The 20,734-nt window shown below is 39.1% G+C and overlaps 1 protein-coding gene across 1 annotated transcript; it reads left to right on the top strand.

Moving 5' to 3' along the window:
- Positions 1 to 2,440: 2,440 nt before the first annotated feature.
- LOC138355466 (alpha-ketoglutarate dehydrogenase component 4-like) lies at positions 2,441 to 19,522 on the top strand. The gene is made up of 6 exons (XM_069310564.1): positions 2,441 to 2,546; positions 12,470 to 12,586; positions 13,313 to 13,436; positions 15,519 to 15,576; positions 17,081 to 17,235; positions 19,393 to 19,522. Exons 3-6 carry the CDS (start codon positions 13,389 to 13,391, stop codon positions 19,408 to 19,410), a joined length of 279 nt encoding a protein of 92 aa, XP_069166665.1. The 5' UTR covers positions 2,441 to 2,546; positions 12,470 to 12,586; positions 13,313 to 13,388; the 3' UTR covers positions 19,411 to 19,522.
- Positions 19,523 to 20,734: the final 1,212 nt, after the last annotated feature.

The following is a 20,734-nucleotide window of genomic DNA, read 5'->3' as shown; positions in this document are numbered from 1 at the left end:
AGTAACAAACTTCTTTCATTGCAACTTAAGACAACACACATCCCCTCTGTTAGATTAGATTAGGTTAGGTTAGGTTAGGTTAGGTTAGATTTTTTTTTTTTTTTTTTTTTTTTTTTTTTTTTTTTTTACAAATCAACGCTGTTTTAATGTAATTTTCTGTAATAATTTATAATTGTATTTGTGCTGTTTTTTCAACAATGTTCCCCCCCTCTTTTACCTCTATTTTTATTTGTACTCAACGCATTTTTTTCTTTTTACCCATTAGTTTTAAGCTTTAGTCAGTAGTGTTTTTTCCTGCCCGAAACGCTTTGCGTAATAGTGGCTTTAGGCATTGTATGTACTAGCTCTATCTATAAAGCCAACAAACTTTGTAAAATCTCTTTATGTATGTACCTTTGCCTAAATAAAAATTATTATTATTATTATTATTATTATTATTATTAGGTTAGGTTTCGGTCTCTGCCTGAAACGCTATATGCGTGTTAGTGGCTTTGCAAAGAATGCAAAAATGCCAATATTTTGTAATCTCACAAACCCATTGTACCTTATTGTAAATAAGTCAATAATACTAATAATAAGGTTAGGTTTGATTAAGTTATGTTCTTTGTAAGAGGGCAGGTTAATGCTCGAATAGTTGAAATAAGGAACGTCGAAAACTGCTTAAGTATCCCCTAAAATTTAACAATAAAAGAAAACCAAAGCCTTAAGGCATATTAAAGAAAACGAGCTTGACGTGGACATTTTCTATTTTAATCCATCGATTTATAATGCAATTATAACGATTATATGCTCTGTTTAAGACAAAGATTCACTTAATAGTTTACAATTAGACTCTAATTGGAACTGTAATTTGTTCCGAGACCATCACAAATATATAAATAACAATGCAAGTGGTGTGAGAGAAAAATAGGTTAGAGACTGTCTAATTACTTTACCCTGAGACCCGACATCATTATACAGTATCTATTGCCTTATTCTCGCACTATATCTTGTGCTACTGTACCCACTCCCCCAATGTGCCTAAGTCATACAACTTCACCTTTGTAATCACTGCTATCATCTTATATCATAGTTATTGAACGCATATTTTACTACATTATACCTAGAAATAAACCTCAAATTATGCTACATTGTACCTCTTGATAATCCTCCTATATATATGTACGTTTGCCTAAATGTTTATATTTATGTTTTAATGTACTACTCATCCACCATATATGTACTTTAACAACCAATTATATCTTCCCGTATAAGAATAGAATCAATCAATCAATACGACACACAGCCCCGCTCCTGTGCCAGGTAAGTCCACTACGGGCTCACCATAGCCCGTGCTACTTGGAACTTTTGTTCTGAGTAGCTGAATCTAAAACAATAACAATAATCAATACAAGTTGGCCCAGTGTGTGTGTGTGTGTCTCCACAGCTTACAGTTGCTGTTCGACTCCAGTTGCCCGCATCCTGAAGTGCCTCTTTAACGGTGCCTCAGATGTGCTATATAGGAGTGACAGAGTATATAGCTTCTTGTTGTTTTAGCTTCAGCTGAACAAAAAGTTCCAAGCAGCACGGGCTATGGTGAACCCGTAAGAGTATAGGTCAAGCTTGAAATTCACCTTCAATCTCATTGCATAAGCAGCAGGTTATTAATATGGTGTGACACTCTCCATATATGCATATGACAGTGCCATAGACCACGAAGGAAGAATTGAAACAGGAATTTCTTAATTACTTTCGTATTTAATAATACATCTTCAGAAGGATGTATTATTAAATACGAAAGTACTTAAGGACATTCCTGTTTCAATTCTTCCTTCGTGGTCTCACACTGTCACATTTTTCATCCCGTGTTAATGTTCGTGCATAGTTAATTGTATGCATATTCTGATGTAAACACTTTGTTTACATCCACGCTACTTCCGAACTCAATATATCTTTTGATTCATTGATTTTTAGACCAAATGCCATGATTATATATATATATTGTGTACTGTGGGTACACAAGTATTCGCCAGCGCTTTGACCTAGGTTCGTATCCTATCTGGGAAGGATTGACCCGGCGCCAATCCTTAACTGTTCACCCAGCAGTGAATAGGTTGTTAAGCGATTTGGCGGGTAGTATTCCGCGGAAAAAAATAGGATTAAGAACCTGCTCGAAACGCTATGCAAGGTAGTGGTTTTACAAGAATTTAAGAACTCTTTTTTATATATATATAAATAAAACAATAAATAAAAAAATCCGTTGACGAATCGTCTTGTGTGCGATGAGACTTGTATTTGGCAGAATTACAATCTTAACTTAAATAATTCGTTTGTTAGACAATATATGATATTCAGATCTATAAATTGCTTTAGAAAGGCCTATAATGCATATAAATATTAATTTTACACACTCCTGGCGCTATATACGCTAGGAATTTCAATATGGCGTTCAAATAATTTTAGGCAGAGGGTCTCTGGGTCGGTGGGAGGCTAACGGTTCATTGACTGCGACCCCCGTCAGTCGTCAGGAAGCAGCGGCGGCGTCAGCATCGTCGTTCCCCCTCTAGGTAAGGCTGATAATTTTATTTTTTTTGGTTAATATATGTGAACAGTTGGGAGGTACGCATGAATATATATAGTATACCTCCACCAACAAATGCTTAATGCATTATACATTTGTTCGTTATTATAATATTGAGTTTTTGTAATGTTTCCGTGTTTTTTTTTTCATCTGGGTTCTGCAATATTCAAATGTTTGTATTCCACTAATGCTAAATAGTCTATCCTCTCTCAGGTATTGTGGAAGATTTTTGAGGATTATGATTTGCCAACATTATATGGGTAGGATATTATGTAGAATACACTTCCCTATAGTGTTAAACCACCCCGTCGTTAGGCTAGGCTCGTTAACGCGGCGGTCGACACCCCCCCACCCCTCGCCACCTCCCAAGATGCATTTATTACATGCATTTATTATCATCATGAAAGTACATGACTTTCATGTACTGTGTTAAGTAAAGTAAATGTGTGATAAAAAGTTTTTATCTTGTATAAATTAATTTTATATTTTGTTTAATTAGGCGTATAGTAGGTTCGGTATTTAGGTTCTGTTGGCAATTATTTTCACTTGAAGTATGTGGAGGGTGAAGCATTTACAGTTGCCTGTCCTCAGGCCAGGCTTGCCTATGGTTAGCTTTTTTACTGCCGCTCCCACTTATTGTACAACTAATAAAATAAATAAAATAAATATGTTTATTCAGGTAAGGTACATACATACAAGTGATGTTACATTAATGGATTGATATATAGATAGAGCTAGTACATACAATGCCTAAAGCCACTATTACGCAATGCGTTTCGGGCAAGAAAAACATTAATATCTAGAACTTAATACTAATTGAGCATAAAGAATAAAAAGTGTTGAAAACAAATACAAATAAAGATAAAAAAAGGGGGAACATGACTGAAAAAGCAGCACAAATACAATAGGTTGACAAACAGTGTTGATTAAAAAAAAATATAATAATAATAAAATAAAATAACAGACATGGGTTGACAATAAAGGAGTGAGGTGGGTTACAGGGAATTTATTAGGTATTGTTTAGTTTTTATCTTAAACTGGTTGAGAGAGGTACAGTCTTTAACATGGTTGGGAAGGTCATTCCACATTCTGGGTCCCTTGATTTGTAGAGCATTTCTAGTTTGATTAAGTCGTACTCTAGGAATATCAAAACTGTATTTATTCCTGGTGTGGTGCTCATGGGTTCTGTTACAACCTTCAATGAAGCTTTTGAGGTCAGGATTGGCATTACAGTTCAGCGTTTTATATATGTATAATACACAAGAGAGAATGTGCAGTGACTTAATATCTAACATATTCAGAGATTTGAGTAAGGGTACCGAGTGATGTCTGGGGCCAGAGTTGGTTATTGTCCTAATAGCAGCTTTGTGTTGGGTAATGAGAGGACGTAAATGATTTTGGGTAGTAGAACCCCAAGCACAAATACCATAGTTGAGGTATGGATAGATGAGGGAGTAATAGAGAGTAACCAGAGCAGGGCGGGGTACATAATATCTGATCTTAGAAAGAATGCCAACAGTTTTTGAAACTTTTTTTGATATATTTAGAATGTGACCCTGGAAATTCAGCTTGTGGTCGATGAGAACGCCAAGGAATTTGCCATCTAATTTGTTACAAATTTGGGTATTGTTTATTTTGAGATTTATCTGATTAGAGGATTTATTGCCAAACAGAATATAAAACGTTTTGTCAATGTTAAGGGTGAGTTTGTTGGCAGTTAGCCAAAGATGGACTTTCTCTAGCTCAGTATTTACTGTGGCATTTAGAGCAAGGGGGTCAGGACTGGAGTAAATGAAGGTTGTGTCGTCAGCAAATAGAATTGGTTTGAGGTGTTGGGAGGCATTTGGAAGGTCATTAATGTAGATGAGAAAGAGGAGAGGGCCAAGTATGCTGCCCTGAGGAACACCAATGTTGATGGGTAGGGTGGGAGAAATTGTATTATTCACAGAAACATACTGGAGCCTGTCAGTAAGATAAGATTTGAGGTATTGCAGGGAGTGTCCTCTGACTCCATAATGATGTAATTTAAGAAGAAGGTTTTGATGGTTGACAGTGTCAAAAGCCTTACGCAGGTCCACAAATAACCCAACAGGAAACTCCTTTTTATCAAGAGCTGCGTGAATTACGTTAATCATACTAATAAGTGCATCGTTAGTGCTTTTTTTGGGTCTGAAGCCATATTGACAAGAGCTAAGTATATTGTGTTTGGCTAGAAAAGAGTAAAGCTGCTTGTAGATTAGCTTTTCGAATATTTTTGACAAGTTAGGCAGGATTGATATAGGTCTATAGTTGTTAACATCAGTGAGATCACCACATTTGTAGACAGGGGTTACTCTTGCTTTTTTTAGAATGTCAGGAAAGGTTTGGAGTTCAAGTGACTTGTTGAAGAGCAATGCAATAGCAGGGGCTAGAGATCTGGAGGCTTTTTTGTAAATTAAAGTTGGTATCTCCTCGAGGGCACTAGACTTGGTTTTAAGGGAAAGGATTATTTCATTGACATCAGTGGAACTAGTAGGCTTTAGGTACAGAGACTGTGGATAGTTACCTGTAAGATAGTCCTTAACATCAGTACAGGAAGATGGAATATCATTTGCAAGGGATGACCCAATGGAAGAGAAGAACCTATTGAACTCAATAGCAGAATCAGAGGCTGAAAGCTGACCAACGTTATTGGAAAGGAGTGTTGGTTTGTTATTTAAAATCTTCTTTGATCCCAATATTTGTGAAATTGTGCTCCAAGTTTTTTTAATGTTGCTCTTTATTTGGGTAAATTTATCTTCATAGTATTTAGTTTTGGCTCGTCTAATTATTTTAGATAGCAATAACGAGTAATTCTTTGAGAAATCTTTGGAGACTGTTCCTAGCCTATACTTCTTCTCAAGGTCGTGTTTTTTGTTAATGGATTTAAGTATTCCCTTTGTAAGCCAAGGATTGTTAAGTCTTTTGCTTGTGACTTGTTTTGTAAGCATAGGACAGTGGGTGTTATAAAGACTAAGAGTTGTTTGTAGAAAAGATTTCACTGCTAGGTTGATGTCCCCTATGTTACCTAACTCGGACTCCCAGTTGACATTATCAGCAGCAGTTATAAAATTGTTTATAGCAGTTTCATTGTGCAGCCTAAAGCTTAACTCCCTTGTCTCTAGAGGTGGTTTGCTAATGTTAGTTAAGAGAAATGTGGGGTAATGGTCTGTAGTGCTATCGGTGATTATACCTGAAGTAAGCGGAGAGGTTATGTTGGTCCAGATGTGATCTAGAGTCGTAGCAGTACTATCAGTGATTCTAGTTGGTCTAGTGATTAAGGGTATGAGGAAGCAGGAATTCATACAGTTGAGGAAGCTAACAGCAGTAGGGTGTTCAGGCTCGCAGAGGTCAATATTAAAGTCCCCTGCGATAATTAGATGGTTTTTGTTCAATCTGTTATCTAGTATTAGATTTCTAAGGTTTGAGTTGAATTCAGACACATCAGTGTTAGGAATTCTATAGACTGCACCCACAGACAGGACAGACTCGGCACCCTTGACTCTGAAACTGGCAAAAATATACTCCCCACAGCAGTCTCTAGTTCTAATTATTTTTAAGCATGTTAGTTCTTGGTGGTAGTAAAGAGCAGTACCACCACCTCTCTGCATTTGACGACAGTTGTGAATTGCCGAGTAGTTAGGCATGTTAAAGAGTTGAGTATTATCCTCTTTCAACCACGTTTCAGTAAGTATAATAAAAGAGAATTTGTTGTCAATAGTTTCAATCAAGGCACTAACATCATCGAAGTGTTTACCTAGGGATCTAACGTTCAAGTTGATTACAGAGATATTGAGATTATCTGATAATACATTGTTTACATCATTTGCTGTAAAATATCTGCAATTTTGATCATTGAAGTGATGATTGTCATAGATAGTGGATAAGAGGTTTAGTTCTGGGTCTATACTTGTCTGCATAAAAAGGCTGATTGCAGGAAAACAAGGTAAGAATGGCAAATTACAAAATAGAAAACAAAGAAAAAAGCAGATTAAAAATTCTAAAGTAAAATAAACTTAATGGTAATTTTAAGTAAAAAGAAAAAAAAAAAAAAAAAAAAAAAAAAAAAAAAAAAAAAAAAAAAAAAAAAAAAAAAAAAAAAAACTGACAGTGACTGGTGGACTCTGACTCCAAGATAATGTTGATGATTTGGTAGGTGTTGTGTATTGTTATGCCTCACGTGATGGATTCTAACTCCAAGGTCCTTGTCTTCATCTATCTGTTGAAAGGTAGTGCTGTCAATTTAGTAATTGTGACGTGGATTGTTATGCCCCACTTGCAAGGGCTTCCATTTATCGACATTAAAAAGTCATCTGACCATTTGTGGAGTTCATGTAGATTTCTTTGTAAGGTTTCAATATAGCTTTCACTTCCCACTTTACTATAGATTGTAGTGTCATCTGCAAATTTTATGTGATTTGTAATATTCTCATCGATGTCGTTGATGTATATGACAAAAAGGGTTGGCATTAAATTGGACCCGTTGGCGCCCAACTTAGCATATTAGTAGGGGATTGGATGAGATATTTGCTCGGTAGGCTTGCGATTACACAGCTGGTTGGACTTCTAGTTGTTCTTGGTCGGGCTCCGGTTCGTGCATGGTTTTACACCAATGGTTGATTGTGTACTCGTGCTCCAGGTTTGTTTGCTAGGCCTCCATGGTTGTATGTTTGCTAGAAATCTGGGTTTATTTTTTCGTACAGAGCTCAATTTTTGTTTGCTATGGCTCCATAGTTAGTTTCTAGGGCAAGTGGAGGGTTTTAGGTAGGGCTAAGGAAGTGTTTGTTTGGTAGAGCTAGGAATGGAGTTTGGTTGGTTGGGCTCCGGGGCTGTTTGTTTAGCTTGGTGGGGGTGGGATGAGATGTATAATTGCTAGGCTTGCGGTTACACAACTGGTCGGGGTCCGTTTACACAACTGGTCGGGTTCTGGTAACACAACTGGTCGGGCTCCGGTTAATAACTGGTCGGGCTCCGGTTACTTAATTAACTGGCGGGCTCCGGTTACTTAACTGGTCGGGCTCCGGGGGTGTCACTTGGGCCTCGGGTTGTGCATGATCAGGCTTCGGTTTGTGCATAGTTGTGCTCCAGGGGTTGTGTGCTAGTGCCTCATGTGTCTTTGCTAGATAATCATGGTTGTTTCTTTACTATGACTAAGTCCATGTTTATTTCCTAGGGCTTCATTGTTGTATTTTTACAGAAGTTCCAGGTTTCTTTATTTGTATAGGGCTCAATTGTTTGTTTACTTTGGCTCCAAAGTTAATTGTTAAGGCAAGACAGGGGGGGGGGGGGGGTTAGGTAGGGCTAAGGAAGGGTTTGTTTGGTAGAGCTAGGGAGGGAGTTTGGTTGGGCTTTGGGGCTGTTTGTTTGGCTTTGTGTGGGTTGGATGAGATGTTTGCTTGCTAGGCTTGCAGTAACACAACTAGTTGGGGTCCGGTTACACAACTGGTCGGGCTTCGGTTACACAGCTGGTCGGACTCTGGGGGTGTCATCAATTTGGCTTCGGGTTGTGCATGGTCGGGCTTCGGTTCGTGCTTGGTTGTGATCCAGAGGTTGTTTGTTTGGTCCGTTCATGATAGGCTTGCGGTTACACAACTGGTCGAGGTCCGGTTACACAACTGGTCGGGTTCTGGTAACACAACTGGTCGGGCTCCGGTTAATAACTGGTCGGGCTCCGGTTACTTAATTAACTGGCGGGCTCCGGTTACTTAACTGGTCGGGCTCCGGGGGTGTCACTTGGGCCTCGGGTTGTGCATGATCAGGCTTCGGTTCATGCATAGTTGTGCTCCAGGGGTTGTGTGCTAGTGCCTCATGTGTCTTTGCTAGATAATCATGGTTGTTTCTTTACTATGATTAAGTGCATGTTTATTTCCTAAGGCTTCATTGTTGCATTTTTTGCAGGAGTTCCAGGTCTCTTTTTTTTGTATAGGGCTCAAATGTTTACTTTGGCTCCAAAGTTAGTTGTTAAGGCAAGACAGGGGGGGAGGGGGTTGTTAGGTAGGGCTAAGGAAGTGTTTGTTTGGTAGAGCTAGGGAGTGAGTTTGGTTGGGCTTTGGGGCTGTTTGTTTGGCTTTGTGTGTGTTGGATGAGATGTTTGCTTGCTAGGCTTGCAGTAACACAACTAGTTGGGGTCCGGTTACACAACTGGTCGGGCTCTGGGGGTGTCATCACTTGGGCTTCGGGTTGTGCATGGTCGGGCTTCGGTTCGTACTTGGTTGTGATCCAGAGGTTGTTTGTTTGGTCCGTTCATGATAGGCTTGCGGTTACACAACTGGTCGAGGTCCGGTTACACAACTGGTCGGGCTCTTGTTACACAACTGGTCGGGCTCTTGTTACACAACTGGTCGGGCTCCGGTTAATAACTGGTCGGGCTCCGGTTACTTAATTAACTGGCGGGCTCCGGTTACTTAACTGGTCGGGCTCCGGGGGTGTCACTTGGGCCTCGGGTTGTGCATGATCAGGCTTCGGTTTGTGCATAGTTGTGCTCCAGGGGTTGTGTGCTAGTGCCTCATGTGTCTTTGCTAGATAATCATGGTTGTTTCTTTACTATGACTAAGTGCATGTTTATTTCCTAGGGCTTCATTGTTGTATTTTTGCAGGAGTTCCATTTTTCTTTTTCTGTACAGGGCTCAATTGTTTACTTTGGCTCCAAAGTTAATTGTTAAGGCAAGACAGGGGGGTCGGGTTAGGTAGGGCTAAGGAAGCGTTTGTTTGGTAGAGCTAGGGAGTGAGTTTGGTTGGGCTTTGAGGCTGTTTGTTTGGCTTTGTGTGGGTTGGATGAGATGTTTGCTTGCTAGGCTTGCAGTAACCCAACTGGTTGGGGTCCGGTTACATAACTGGTCGGGTTCCGGGGGTGTCACTCTGGCTTCAGGTTGTGCTTCGGTTCGTGCATAGTTGTGCTTCAGATGTTGTTTCTTTAATGTTTGTTTTGAATTGTTTCTTTGGTTCATTCATGCTAGGCTTGTGGTTTCACAACTGGTCGGGTTCCGGTTTCACAACTGGTGGGGTTTCGGTTACACACTGGTCGGGTTCTGGTTACACAACTAGTCGGGCTCCGGTTACATAACTGGTCGGGTTCCGGGGGTGTCACTCTGGCTTCAGGTTGTGCATGGTTGGGCTTCGGTTCGTGCATAGTTGTGCTTCAGATGTTGTTTGTTTAATGTTTGTTTGGTTCATGCTAGGCTTGCGGTTACACAACTGGTCGAGGTCCGGTTACACAACTGGTCGGGTTCTGGTAACACAACTGGTCGGGCTCCGGTTAATAACTGGTCGGGCTCCGGTTACTTAATTAACTGGCGGGCTCCGGTTACTTAACTGGTCGGGCTCCGGGGGTGTCACTTGGGCCTCGGGTTGTGCATGATCAGGCTTCGGTTTGTGCATAGTTGTGCTCCAGGGGTTGTGTGCTAGTGCCTCATGTGTCTTTGCTAGATAATCATGGTTGTTTCTTTACTATGATTAAGTGCATGTTTATTTCCTAAGGCTTCATTGTTGCATTTTTTGCAGGAGTTCCAGGTCTCTTTTTTTTGTATAGGGCTCAAATGTTTACTTTGGCTCCAAAGTTAGTTGTTAAGGCAAGACAGGGGGGGAGGGGGTTGTTAGGTAGGGCTAAGGAAGTGTTTGTTTGGTAGAGCTAGGGAGTGAGTTTGGTTGGGCTTTGGGGCTGTTTGTTTGGCTTTGTGTGTGTTGGATGAGATGTTTGCTTGCTAGGCTTGCAGTAACACAACTAGTTGGGGTCCGGTTACACAACTGGTCGGGCTCTGGGGGTGTCATCACTTGGGCTTCGGGTTGTGCATGGTCGGGCTTCGGTTCGTACTTGGTTGTGATCCAGAGGTTGTTTGTTTGGTCAGTTCATGATAGGCTTGCGGTTACACAACTGGTCGAGGTCCGGTTACACAACTGGTCGGGCTCTTGTTACACAACTGGTCGGGCTCCGGTTAATAACTGGTCGGGCTCCGGTTACTTAATTAACTGGCGGGCTCCGGTTACTTAACTGGTCGGGCTCCGGGGGTGTCACTTGGGCCTCGGGTTGTGCATGATCAGGCTTCGGTTCATGCATAGTTGTGCTCCAGGGGTTGTGTGCTAGTGCCTCATGTGTCTTTGCTAGATAATCATGGTTGTTTCTTTACTATGACTAAGCCCATGTTTATTTCCTAGGGCTTCATTGTTGTATTTTTGCAAGAGTTCCAGGTTTCTTTTTTTGTATAGGGCTCAATTGTTTGTTTACGTTGGCTCCAAAGTTAATTGTTAAGGCAAGACAGGGGGGGGGTTGTTAGGTAGGGCTAAGGAAGGATTTGTTTGGTAGAGCTAGGAAGGGAGTTTGGTTGGGCTCTGGGGCTGGTTATTTGGCTTGGTGTGGATTGGATGAGATGATTGCTTGCTAGGCTTGCTGTTACACAACTGGTTGGAGTTCGGTTACACAACTGGTGGGGTTTCGATTGCATAACTGATCGGGCTCTGGTTACACAACTGGTCAGGCAGGCTCCGTGGGTGTCACTTGGGGTTCGGGTTGTGCATAGTCGGGCTTCGGTTCGTGTATGTTTGTGCTCTGGATGGTGTTTGTTCGGTTCGATCATTCTAGGCTTGCGGTTACACAACTGGTCGGGCTTCTGGGTGGACAATAAACTTCCACTCGCTGGTTGAATAAGGGATGCTTAATGAACTATCCACCTCTGGCGGCAAAAAATCTGTAAAGTGTGCAACTACGGTCTAGTTGCAAACATGCTACTAGACCGTTGTATTGTTTGCACCATCTTGAGTCTATTCGTTCTGTAATAAGACAAAGCCCTCGTTGATAGATAATAATAATAAGTACAACAATATAAGCAGTGCGCTAAGCACATGTAATATCTATATACACCCCACCCCAACCCACATGTAATATCTATATACAGTAATAATAATAATAATGTTTATTCAGGTAAAAGTAAATACATTCAAAAAGTTACAAGCAGAATGTTGGACTTCTAGATAGAGATAGTACATACAATACTTAAAGCCACTAGTATGCATAGCGTTTCGGGCATGGTGAGGTGGGAAAAAACCACTTAGACTAGAACTTAATTAATTGAGCTTAGAGTATAAATTGCATTGAAAGAAAAAAAATAAAAGGAGAAAAAGGGAGGAACATGGCAAAAAAACAGCAAAAATAAAATTTGGTCAACAAACAGCATTTGTATAGACAAATACTACAAACTAATACTAATAGACAAATACTAATTAATAGACTAATAATACTAATAGACAAATACTAATTAATAGACTAATAACACTAATAGACAAATACTAAGACCATTTGTTAATAGTAGACATGTAGTAGTGCTAATAGTAATAGTGCTAGCCATATGCTGTATTGTGCCTGCTAAGTTTTGTTAAACTACCATTCAAGCTGTCATTGCAATCATTCTGAGCTACCTATGGGCTTTAATATACCTACAATTTTTCTCTCCTTTTATTTTTTTTCATGCTATGTAACTGTTATCAATACAATACAATACAATACAATTTTATTTAGGTAAGGTACATACATACAATAAATATTTACAAGGATTGTTTAACTTATAGGTATAGCTAGTACATACAATGCCTAAAGCCACTATTACGCAAAGCGTTTCGGGCATTTTTATCAATTTTGCAAGTATTTACCTACTTATAATTTTCTTAGATTAAGGTCCTGCCCGAAACGTTGTGCGTACTAGTGGTTTTACAAGAATGTAATTACTATGCTATGTACGTATCCTCACAATCCCAATGTACCTTCTTGTATATATATATATATAAATAAATAAATAACATGCGGTAAGGGGTAATTATTTAAGGGTAAGGTAGGTTACATGGAGTTAATTAGGTAGTACTTAGTTGTCATCTTAAACTAATATATGTGTTTTATATTTGCAGTTTTGATCGAAGATCTTCTTGATAATCTACAACTGTGAAGACGTGGAAGGACCCTACACCCTCCATGAGATAAGGACTGTTCCTGAACAAATAGCCTGGATGTGTCACAACGGAAAGGTTGATGATATTCTTGAGAGATATAAGAATTTTGCACCAAGATTGTAATATTTTGTTGAATTATCTGCAGGTGTCTTGCATATTGTCTATACAGTATACCTAGGTCATAAAAGTATTTGTGTGTACGTCTGATAACATACTACTTATGAAGGAGGAAATGTATATGTTTATCTCTCAGGATGTTTGGTAATATGTTTATTTGTGATGTGTGTCTATGTATGTATTAACACGTTGTACTGAATGGGGTGAGAATAGCTTGAGCTACCTCATCCCTTTGTGTGTATTTTACCTCAATAAACTTATTTCAATTTCAATTTCAATTTCAATTTCAATACACCCTCCACATGCTTCGTACAGTAAATATTGGTAACTTATCCTATTTGTAAAATATAAATATAAATATATATAAATATAAATATATATTGTGTATGTGCAGAAATAATATTAATAAAACAATTAACATCGTGTAGTGTACTCTATATATCAAAATATATTACTTTGAAACCCGTATCAATTAGTTAGTTTAGTTAATTTATTATGCACCCCATACCCAACTTGTGGGCGGTAGTGGAAAGGGTTACAGAGGCACATAATGGGCTCAGGGACTGAACCCCACAATTCATTCAGCTAAACAAGTTACAATCTTGATGAGCTAGTTACAAAATTCAATACCGTATCAGTAAACAGACAATTGGGTGTGTCTTATTATAAATTCGCTACTTTCAGACCGTCAGCCCGCTACTCTCAGCAATTTGGACCTGGTAACGCTGTAGTGTGGACCCGAGGAGCAGCAGCTTCCAAGATGCAGGTCACTGTGTTCATGACTGCCCTCGCTGGGACTATCCACAAGGTAATGGTTAGAGTCCTGCATGACACATTGCTTAGTGCTACGTGTATTGCTTTGATATATATACACAACTGATGAAAGCTCTGGCTACTCTGAGGTCCTCTGCGGATTGGGTTTCACTTCGTCGCCTCACTATTAGACTCAAGCTTGATAGCAGGTTATTGAAATGTTTGCTAAAATGGTGATATTCTTGGGGGCTTTTCCATGATTATTTACCTGGTTGATGGTGATTAATATTCCGTTGAAACTACAGCTCTTTAGTGCTCTCAACTCACGAGGTTGTTGGGCATAGGTACAGATACAAGTCACATCCCACACAAGACCATTCCCAAATGGATTTTGAAACCAACCCAACCTAGCTCAGTCCAACCCAACCTAACCTAACCCAGCCCAGGGCCTGACAGTTGATTGAACAGCGTTCGGGATTCGTAGTCCTGAGGGTCTGGGTTTGATCCCTGGTGGAGGTAGAGACAAATGGGAAGAGTTCCTTTCACCCTAGTGCCCCTGCTCACCTAGCAGTAAATAGGTACCTGGAAGTTAGACAGTTGCTTTGAGCTGCTTCCTAGGGATGTGTAACAAAAAGGCCTGGTTGAGGACCGGGCCGGGTTGAGCCGACCGGGGACACTAAGACCCGAAATCATCTATTATACTTATTTTTTTCTTGTTCAAGATCAAGGTTAATCTCAAGATAACCTCAAGAAGATAGCCCAACCCAACCCAGCCTAACCTTGCTCAACCCAACCCAACGTAACCTAGCTCCAACCACCCCACCCTAACCTAACTCATCTTAGTCCACTACATCCTAAGCTAAGATAATACAGCCTAGCATAACATTATATACACATTTGTAACAAGCAGAAAATGAGCTTCATCGAATCATCTCGTGTCTGAAACGACCCTACCCCACAGGTACAAGTCACATCATACAGAAAATACACTGTTCACTAATGGATTATAAGACCTATCTAACCGAACTGAATTCAACTCAATCCAGTGTAACCCAACCTAAGCAAAAACAATCTAGCCTAATGACATATATGGTTTAGACAACTAGAAAATGAGCTTTGTCAAAATGCCAGTGCACGATTTGACTGCACCCTGTTAGGCACAGAGTGGATTGTATTGGAAAGCTACACTGCATTATCTTGGGATTATTTCTAGAATTGCCAAAACAATGAATCTTAACTCTGTAATTGAAGAACTGACTATATAAGATACAGGCCCAGGCTACAGGCTACATTGTTTTGATATAGTGTAGTATAAATTAAAAATGTTAACTGGCATCATTTCAAAGTGCTAAAATGCAACATACATAAGCCTAAATCTATGGTTTCCAACAGTCAGGGACTGGAAGGACACTGAGTGACATTGGGATGTTCTCGACTCGCAACTGGAAATCCCAGGTTTATATCCCAAATGGGACAGAAATGGATGGGCTCATTTTCTTTTACCTGGTGCCTCTGTTCACCTCTGTTCATCTAGCAGTAATGGAGTTTCATGAACCTGCATGCTGTTGAATCCCAGACACCTGCCCTAACTTTCAAGTCGCTCCATTGCCTCAAAGTGATTTTCATTGATATGTCACACCATTGTGATTTCTTTGTGATCCGAGTGTGGTGTAAGAGTGTGAACATCATTACCGTGGGCAAGTGTGTGGTTGGGTTGACTAAAATCTTGGTTGGGTTCCAATTTGGGGCCTCCAGAACCTCCCAGTGAGTTCAGTAGAGTTCCAGGTTGGTTTGTCTTTTGTACCATCGTGGCTGAGTCGGTTAGGGAAGGTGTCTGGAATTCACCAGAATACAAGTTAGAGTCACTCCATTGTCTTAAAATGATCTTCATTGATACAGGATATATCGTGCCATTGTGATTTCTTTGTGGTACATATACTGAATGTAAGAAGTTATGAAATATTAATACTGTGCTGTTGAAAGATTTTACTAAATATTTTATTACAAAACATGCCTTGTGTTTCAACAACTCTTTGGTTACCTAACTTATGTGGATGAATGAGCATACAGTAATAAATAAGATTTTTTTTTAATTGTGCTAGGTATTTAACTATTAATTGATACTTATAACCCACAGGCTGTGAGGCCTCACATCCCATTGATCAAGTTTCGGAAAGGAGGATTAACAGAACTTGGTAAGCAGAGTTACATCGATTTATTGATTAATAAATTTTATTGCATTCAGTAAGTGTGGCAGAAATTAGTCAGTCAGTCACCAGGGTTACAGTGCTATGTTTTAATGACAGTGAACCATATAAGTGCAGTTTTATTATTATATAGTATAACCATATTACAGTGAAGTATGTGCAGTATTATTATACCTGATTAATATATTGTTTTTATTTTGTCATGTATTTTATTTTTAAAGATTTCTGTTTAATATTTTTAGTACCTTATCAAACCCTTGAATTGCATAAGTGTTACATTATCCTAATGCCTCTGTTCACCTAGTAGTAAGTAGGTACTCAGGAGTTAGTCAGCTTGTTGTGGTGTTGCATCCTGGGCGGAGTCGGTAATTTGACCTGGGGGTGGGGAACTTCGATAAAAGCCTAACATGTATGAATACACTCTGGCTTCCTGTCCCCCGTCACATTGAATTATTATTATTACCTGTATGCTCACAGCAAAAAATTTAAAACAAGGTTTTTGTTTTCATATACAGGTACAGTATTGTTAAAAATCATGCTCGGAGCATTGGAACATTGTCCCAAAAATTGTCACCTTTCACGATAGCAGATATTTACTGGAGGCCTCATATAACAATTGGGAACACTGTACCAGTGGGAGTTTCAAATATTGCAAGTACCTAAAACATCATATGATGTAATGTGCACCATAGATTGAACATCACACGATGGTATGTGCAGTGCAAAGGGTCAAACAAAGTCTAGATCAAAATGTTTGCTTGCTATTGATATTGAATGTAGCCCCATAGAAAAAAAAATATCAATCATAATACCTAAGATCTTCCTCATTATTAAACATTATCAAAAAATGTAAATCATTTAGTTATCAAACTCAGTGGAGTTCCACCAGCAAAAAAACAATTATCTTAAAGCATGGGTCTGGAATTACACACACTGAATTTATCTTCAAGCAGAAAACTAAAGCTATAGAACAGGTGGTGTCACTACTATACACCCTTCAAAACCTTAATGAGCGTAAACTGGCTATGATCAGGGTAGAGGACCCTCTAGTAAGTGCGGATTATGTATCTTGGTTATGTTTGATAAAGTAGTTCAGGTGACACCAATCTTCAAACTCTCAACTAGGTGGTTTTTCTATACTGTGCTCTTTTCAACCAAATTGGTGAATGTAGTTTAGAATGCTAAAGTGGCATTTTTGTTGTTAAATACAAAAATTTAGATAAGTAAAGATAAGTAAATTATTGAGTTAATCAGATGTAAAATTGAAGGAATGTAAAGTATATATGAGGCAGTGTACCATGAAATATGTATCTATGGATTAATGTATGTAAATGGGTGATAAAAACAGAATGTATTGTATGTATGATTCCCCTCTTCTGAATGTTGTATGTAAAGCACATTTCCTTGAACACATACAAAGTCTGTAATTCATTCCAGCACTAATTAGTGCACTTGATGGAAACAAAAAGCTTATGAACATTAACATTTTCAGTTCGTGGTGCACCTCAACCTATAGCTGCTGCAGGCCCCGTCATCACAGGATCTTCTGCTTCACCTACACCACCTCCACCTGTACTAGAAGAGTGGCAGGTGCCACCAAGATATCGTAGAGAGAGAATTACTGAAGAAGAAATAGAGTATATAAATGTAGGTTATGTTTTGGCTTTTTGATTACTGTATTTGCAGTTACGGTACTGTAGTTTTTTCTCTGCCATTGTCAACTACACCTTTACAAAAGTACTGTGCATCTTTTGATACGGTACACTTGAAAATGGCACTCGATAACAGAACATGGCACTAGGGGGACTTCGATAAGCCTAACAGGCCATTTGTCCCTGACTATAGGAAACTATAAGACACCGAGCCAGGATTCAACAAGTATTTATGCATCTATGTATGAGCCTGTACATCTTTTCTCAATCTTTGGTGGCTTTGTTTACATATTAAGCAGTTTACAAGTATCGAAAGTTCCCAATCAAATGTTATTGCTGTAAACAAGCTCCTAGTGCTTAGGAGCCCATAAACTGTTTAATGTATGTAAATGAAGCTGCCAAAAATCGAGAAAAGATGTACAGACTCGTAAGTGGTTGCGTAAATGCTTGTTGAATCTTGGCCCTTGGGAGTTCCAACTGGTGGGTTGGAACTCCCAAAGGGGGTCTCAAAATGTCTCAAAATAATGTGCAGAAACACAAAATGTGTGTGATGTGGAAGGCTAATGCTAAGGCATGGGTGACTAGGCAGTTTTTTTATGGAGTGGGTGAATGAGGTGGTGTGCCCTGCTATCAAAAAATATTTGCAAGAGAACAGTTTGCCACTCAAGGCCCTCGATAATGCTCCTGCCCATCCTCCAGGCTTGGAGGATTCATTGATGGAGGAATTTAGTTTTGTTACAATAAAGTTCCTTCCTCCCAACACCACTCCTCAATTTCAGCCTATGGACCAGAAAATCATTGCCAATTTTAAGAAACTTTATGAAAGGGCACTTTTCCGGAGATGTCGAAGTGACGGATGCCACAAACCTCACCCTCAAAGAGTTTTGGAAAAACCATTTTAACATTTATAGTGTTTTAAAACTTGTTGACAAAGCCTGGCAAAAACTGACTGTAAGAACCATGATCTCTGGCTGGAGAAAACTGTGGCCTGAATGTGTTGCAGAACGAGACTTTGAAGGGTTTGAGCCTGAATATGAAGTGCCTCTTGTTGCGAAAATTGTTTCTCTGGGTCAGCAATTGGGTTTGGAGTTGGAGGAAGAACACAACGAAGAACTGACCACCGAAGAACTCCAAGCCCTTCAAAAGGAGCAGCAAGAAGAGGCAGCTGATGAAATTTCTTCAGGGGGAGGATGTGCCAGTACAGAATGTCTCTTCCTCAACAATTAAGAAAATGTGTGCAGCATGGGAAGAATTGCAAACCTTTGCTGAAACGACTCGCCCAAATCAAGCTGCAGTAGGCCGTTGCCTTAACCTATTCAATGACACTGTGTTGTATCATTACAGACAAATGTTAAAACGATTTGAAAAACAAATGTCTCTTGACAAATTTGTAGTGAGATAAACAGGCACTGAACCACAACCAGGTCCTAGTGGTATTTAGGCAAAATGTAGGAGAGAGTACCCCAGAGAAAACATCACTGCCTGATGTGATAATGGAAGGGGACTTCCCTTCCAAACAGTAACAACTCTCCTCCTCTCCCCTCATCACCATCTTCCATATGCCATCATGAGCCCTCCATAAAGGTAAGATAAACTTAGGTACTGTATTGTAGTTGGAAAAAAACATCGTATTCAGTATAAAATGTATTTGTATGTTAATATTTTGGAGGGTAGGGAACGGATTAATTCAATTCCCTTTATTTCTTATGGGAAAAATTGCTTCGACTTACAATCCGTCTCTGGGAACGGATTAGCATCGTAATTCGAGGCCCCACTGTACAGTATATGCAATATTAAATATTAAAGTATTTCATGTATGATATTAAATTTATAACTAATATTTATCAGTTCAGGACACCTTGATAAACATGAAGTTGACAACTTTTGAGCAAGAACGTTTTGAGCTAGATAGAGGCATTGTTATCTACCATTTTGTCCTGTTGTCTAATTTAAACAAAATTCACATATTATAGCAGACAACATAATTGAGATAAACACATTGTAGTCAGTACTTTGGAGCCCAAAGCTTTGTTTATTTGCTTATAATTGTGTTTTATTATTTTTAATAAGATATAGAATGTCTAATTACAATTCATTATTCCCTAGTTATAAAATGTTATTTCACTCAGCTCATCAGTCTTGCTCATTTCAGAGAGGAGGCCCTGCATAGGAGGGATGAAACCAGTTGGTGTATGTACTGTATATAATGGTTAGAACGATATTGTTAAGGCTTTTCTTGTTATCCTTTTAACCCCCTACAAATGTAATAAACAATTACATGCCTTCTTGTTTTATTGAAACTAGGTAGGTCTGCCTCTTAATATAAAGTTGAATATTTTCCTAAGAGTTACCTCAGTTTGAAGAAAGCATAAGGTTGGCCCAGCTGTTTTTGTTGTGGTAGAATATGATCAGATTTGATGAAGTTTGCATTTGTTTACAATCGTCTCTGTCTGTACTGTATTTGCTGCCAGTTTTTCCACTTTGCCAGCCTGATGTGAGACTAATCTTCTTGGTATGTATATACTGTACTTCTGTAGGTACTTACTGCTTTAAGCCTGCAATCCTATACAGTATACTATATCCATGCACAATGAAATCAGTGATTGACCATTGTAGGGGACAGGAAGAAAGTTAAGCTTATTAGGATTGACCTGACCATGAAAGGGGGTTGTCCAGTCACTGATTCAGTTCCTGACCTGACCAAATGGTGCTTAAAGTGTCAATGTGATGTGTACATCAGCCACTGAGGCACATCATTAAGTGAAGAAAGGTATCGAGATAATCAGATGTGAATCTGGCATTCTAAATAAATAAGGTAATTTGCTAAAATTAAAAAGTAAAAGCGAATGCCTAAATGAACTGAAAATTAAAATTAATGCACGGGAAAATTTACGTGGTGTGTATTAATAGAAGTTGAGTAATTACTGTACCAGAGAATAAGGGAGAGACTTTGAGTACATAAGATTGGCTACAAAACTGCAATTAAATCCCTTGGCTGCACTTGTCACCCAGCAAAGTTCTCTTCAGTGGTGAAACTTACATCTACTTTTCATATAAAAACGTCTCTACACTGCAAAGGTCGGTAATCATCTCACGACCTTAAGCATTTAAGATAAACATCCTGGTATGTTCTACCATTTGGTAGCAACCACTCAATCACTGCTCATTCATACTATTTTTTTTATACTTTGTAGATATCTAACTTATGATATGTTGAGCATACACTGCTATTTCAGCTTTTTCTTTACAAATTTCTACCAATCAGAGGCAGGCTGTATGTAAGTGCTTACTCGCTTATCTCCAAAACCACATGCAGTACAACCTTGATTTAACAAATTGTATGGTACCAAACCCAATTCATTGCAGTGAGGGATCCATTGCAACCAGAGATGCCTCTAGGATGCATTTTCTATGCCCTATAGGCTAATTTCACCTAGCAAAATTTTCATTTCACTGCATCATATAATAGACAATCTACCATATGAATATACCTG

The sequence above is a fragment of the Procambarus clarkii genome, chromosome 67, assembly GCF_040958095.1.
Source record: "Procambarus clarkii isolate CNS0578487 chromosome 67, FALCON_Pclarkii_2.0, whole genome shotgun sequence".
Classification (NCBI taxonomy): Eukaryota; Metazoa; Arthropoda; class Malacostraca; order Decapoda; family Cambaridae; genus Procambarus; species Procambarus clarkii.
This window is presented reverse-complemented; position numbering and strand designations above follow the sequence as displayed.

Bases quoted from the DNA above. Each gene is read 5' to 3' on its own strand.
- LOC138355466 (XM_069310564.1), top strand. From the start codon at position 13,389: ATGCAGGTCACTGTGTTCATGACTGCCCTCGCTGGGACTATCCACAAG. The intron at 13,437-15,518 runs GTAATGGTTAGA...TATAACCCACAG, and splicing joins TCGCTGGGACTATCCACAAG to GCTGTGAGGCCTCACATCCC. The intron at 15,577-17,080 runs GTAAGCAGAGTT...TAACATTTTCAG, and splicing joins AGGAGGATTAACAGAACTTG to TTCGTGGTGCACCTCAACCT.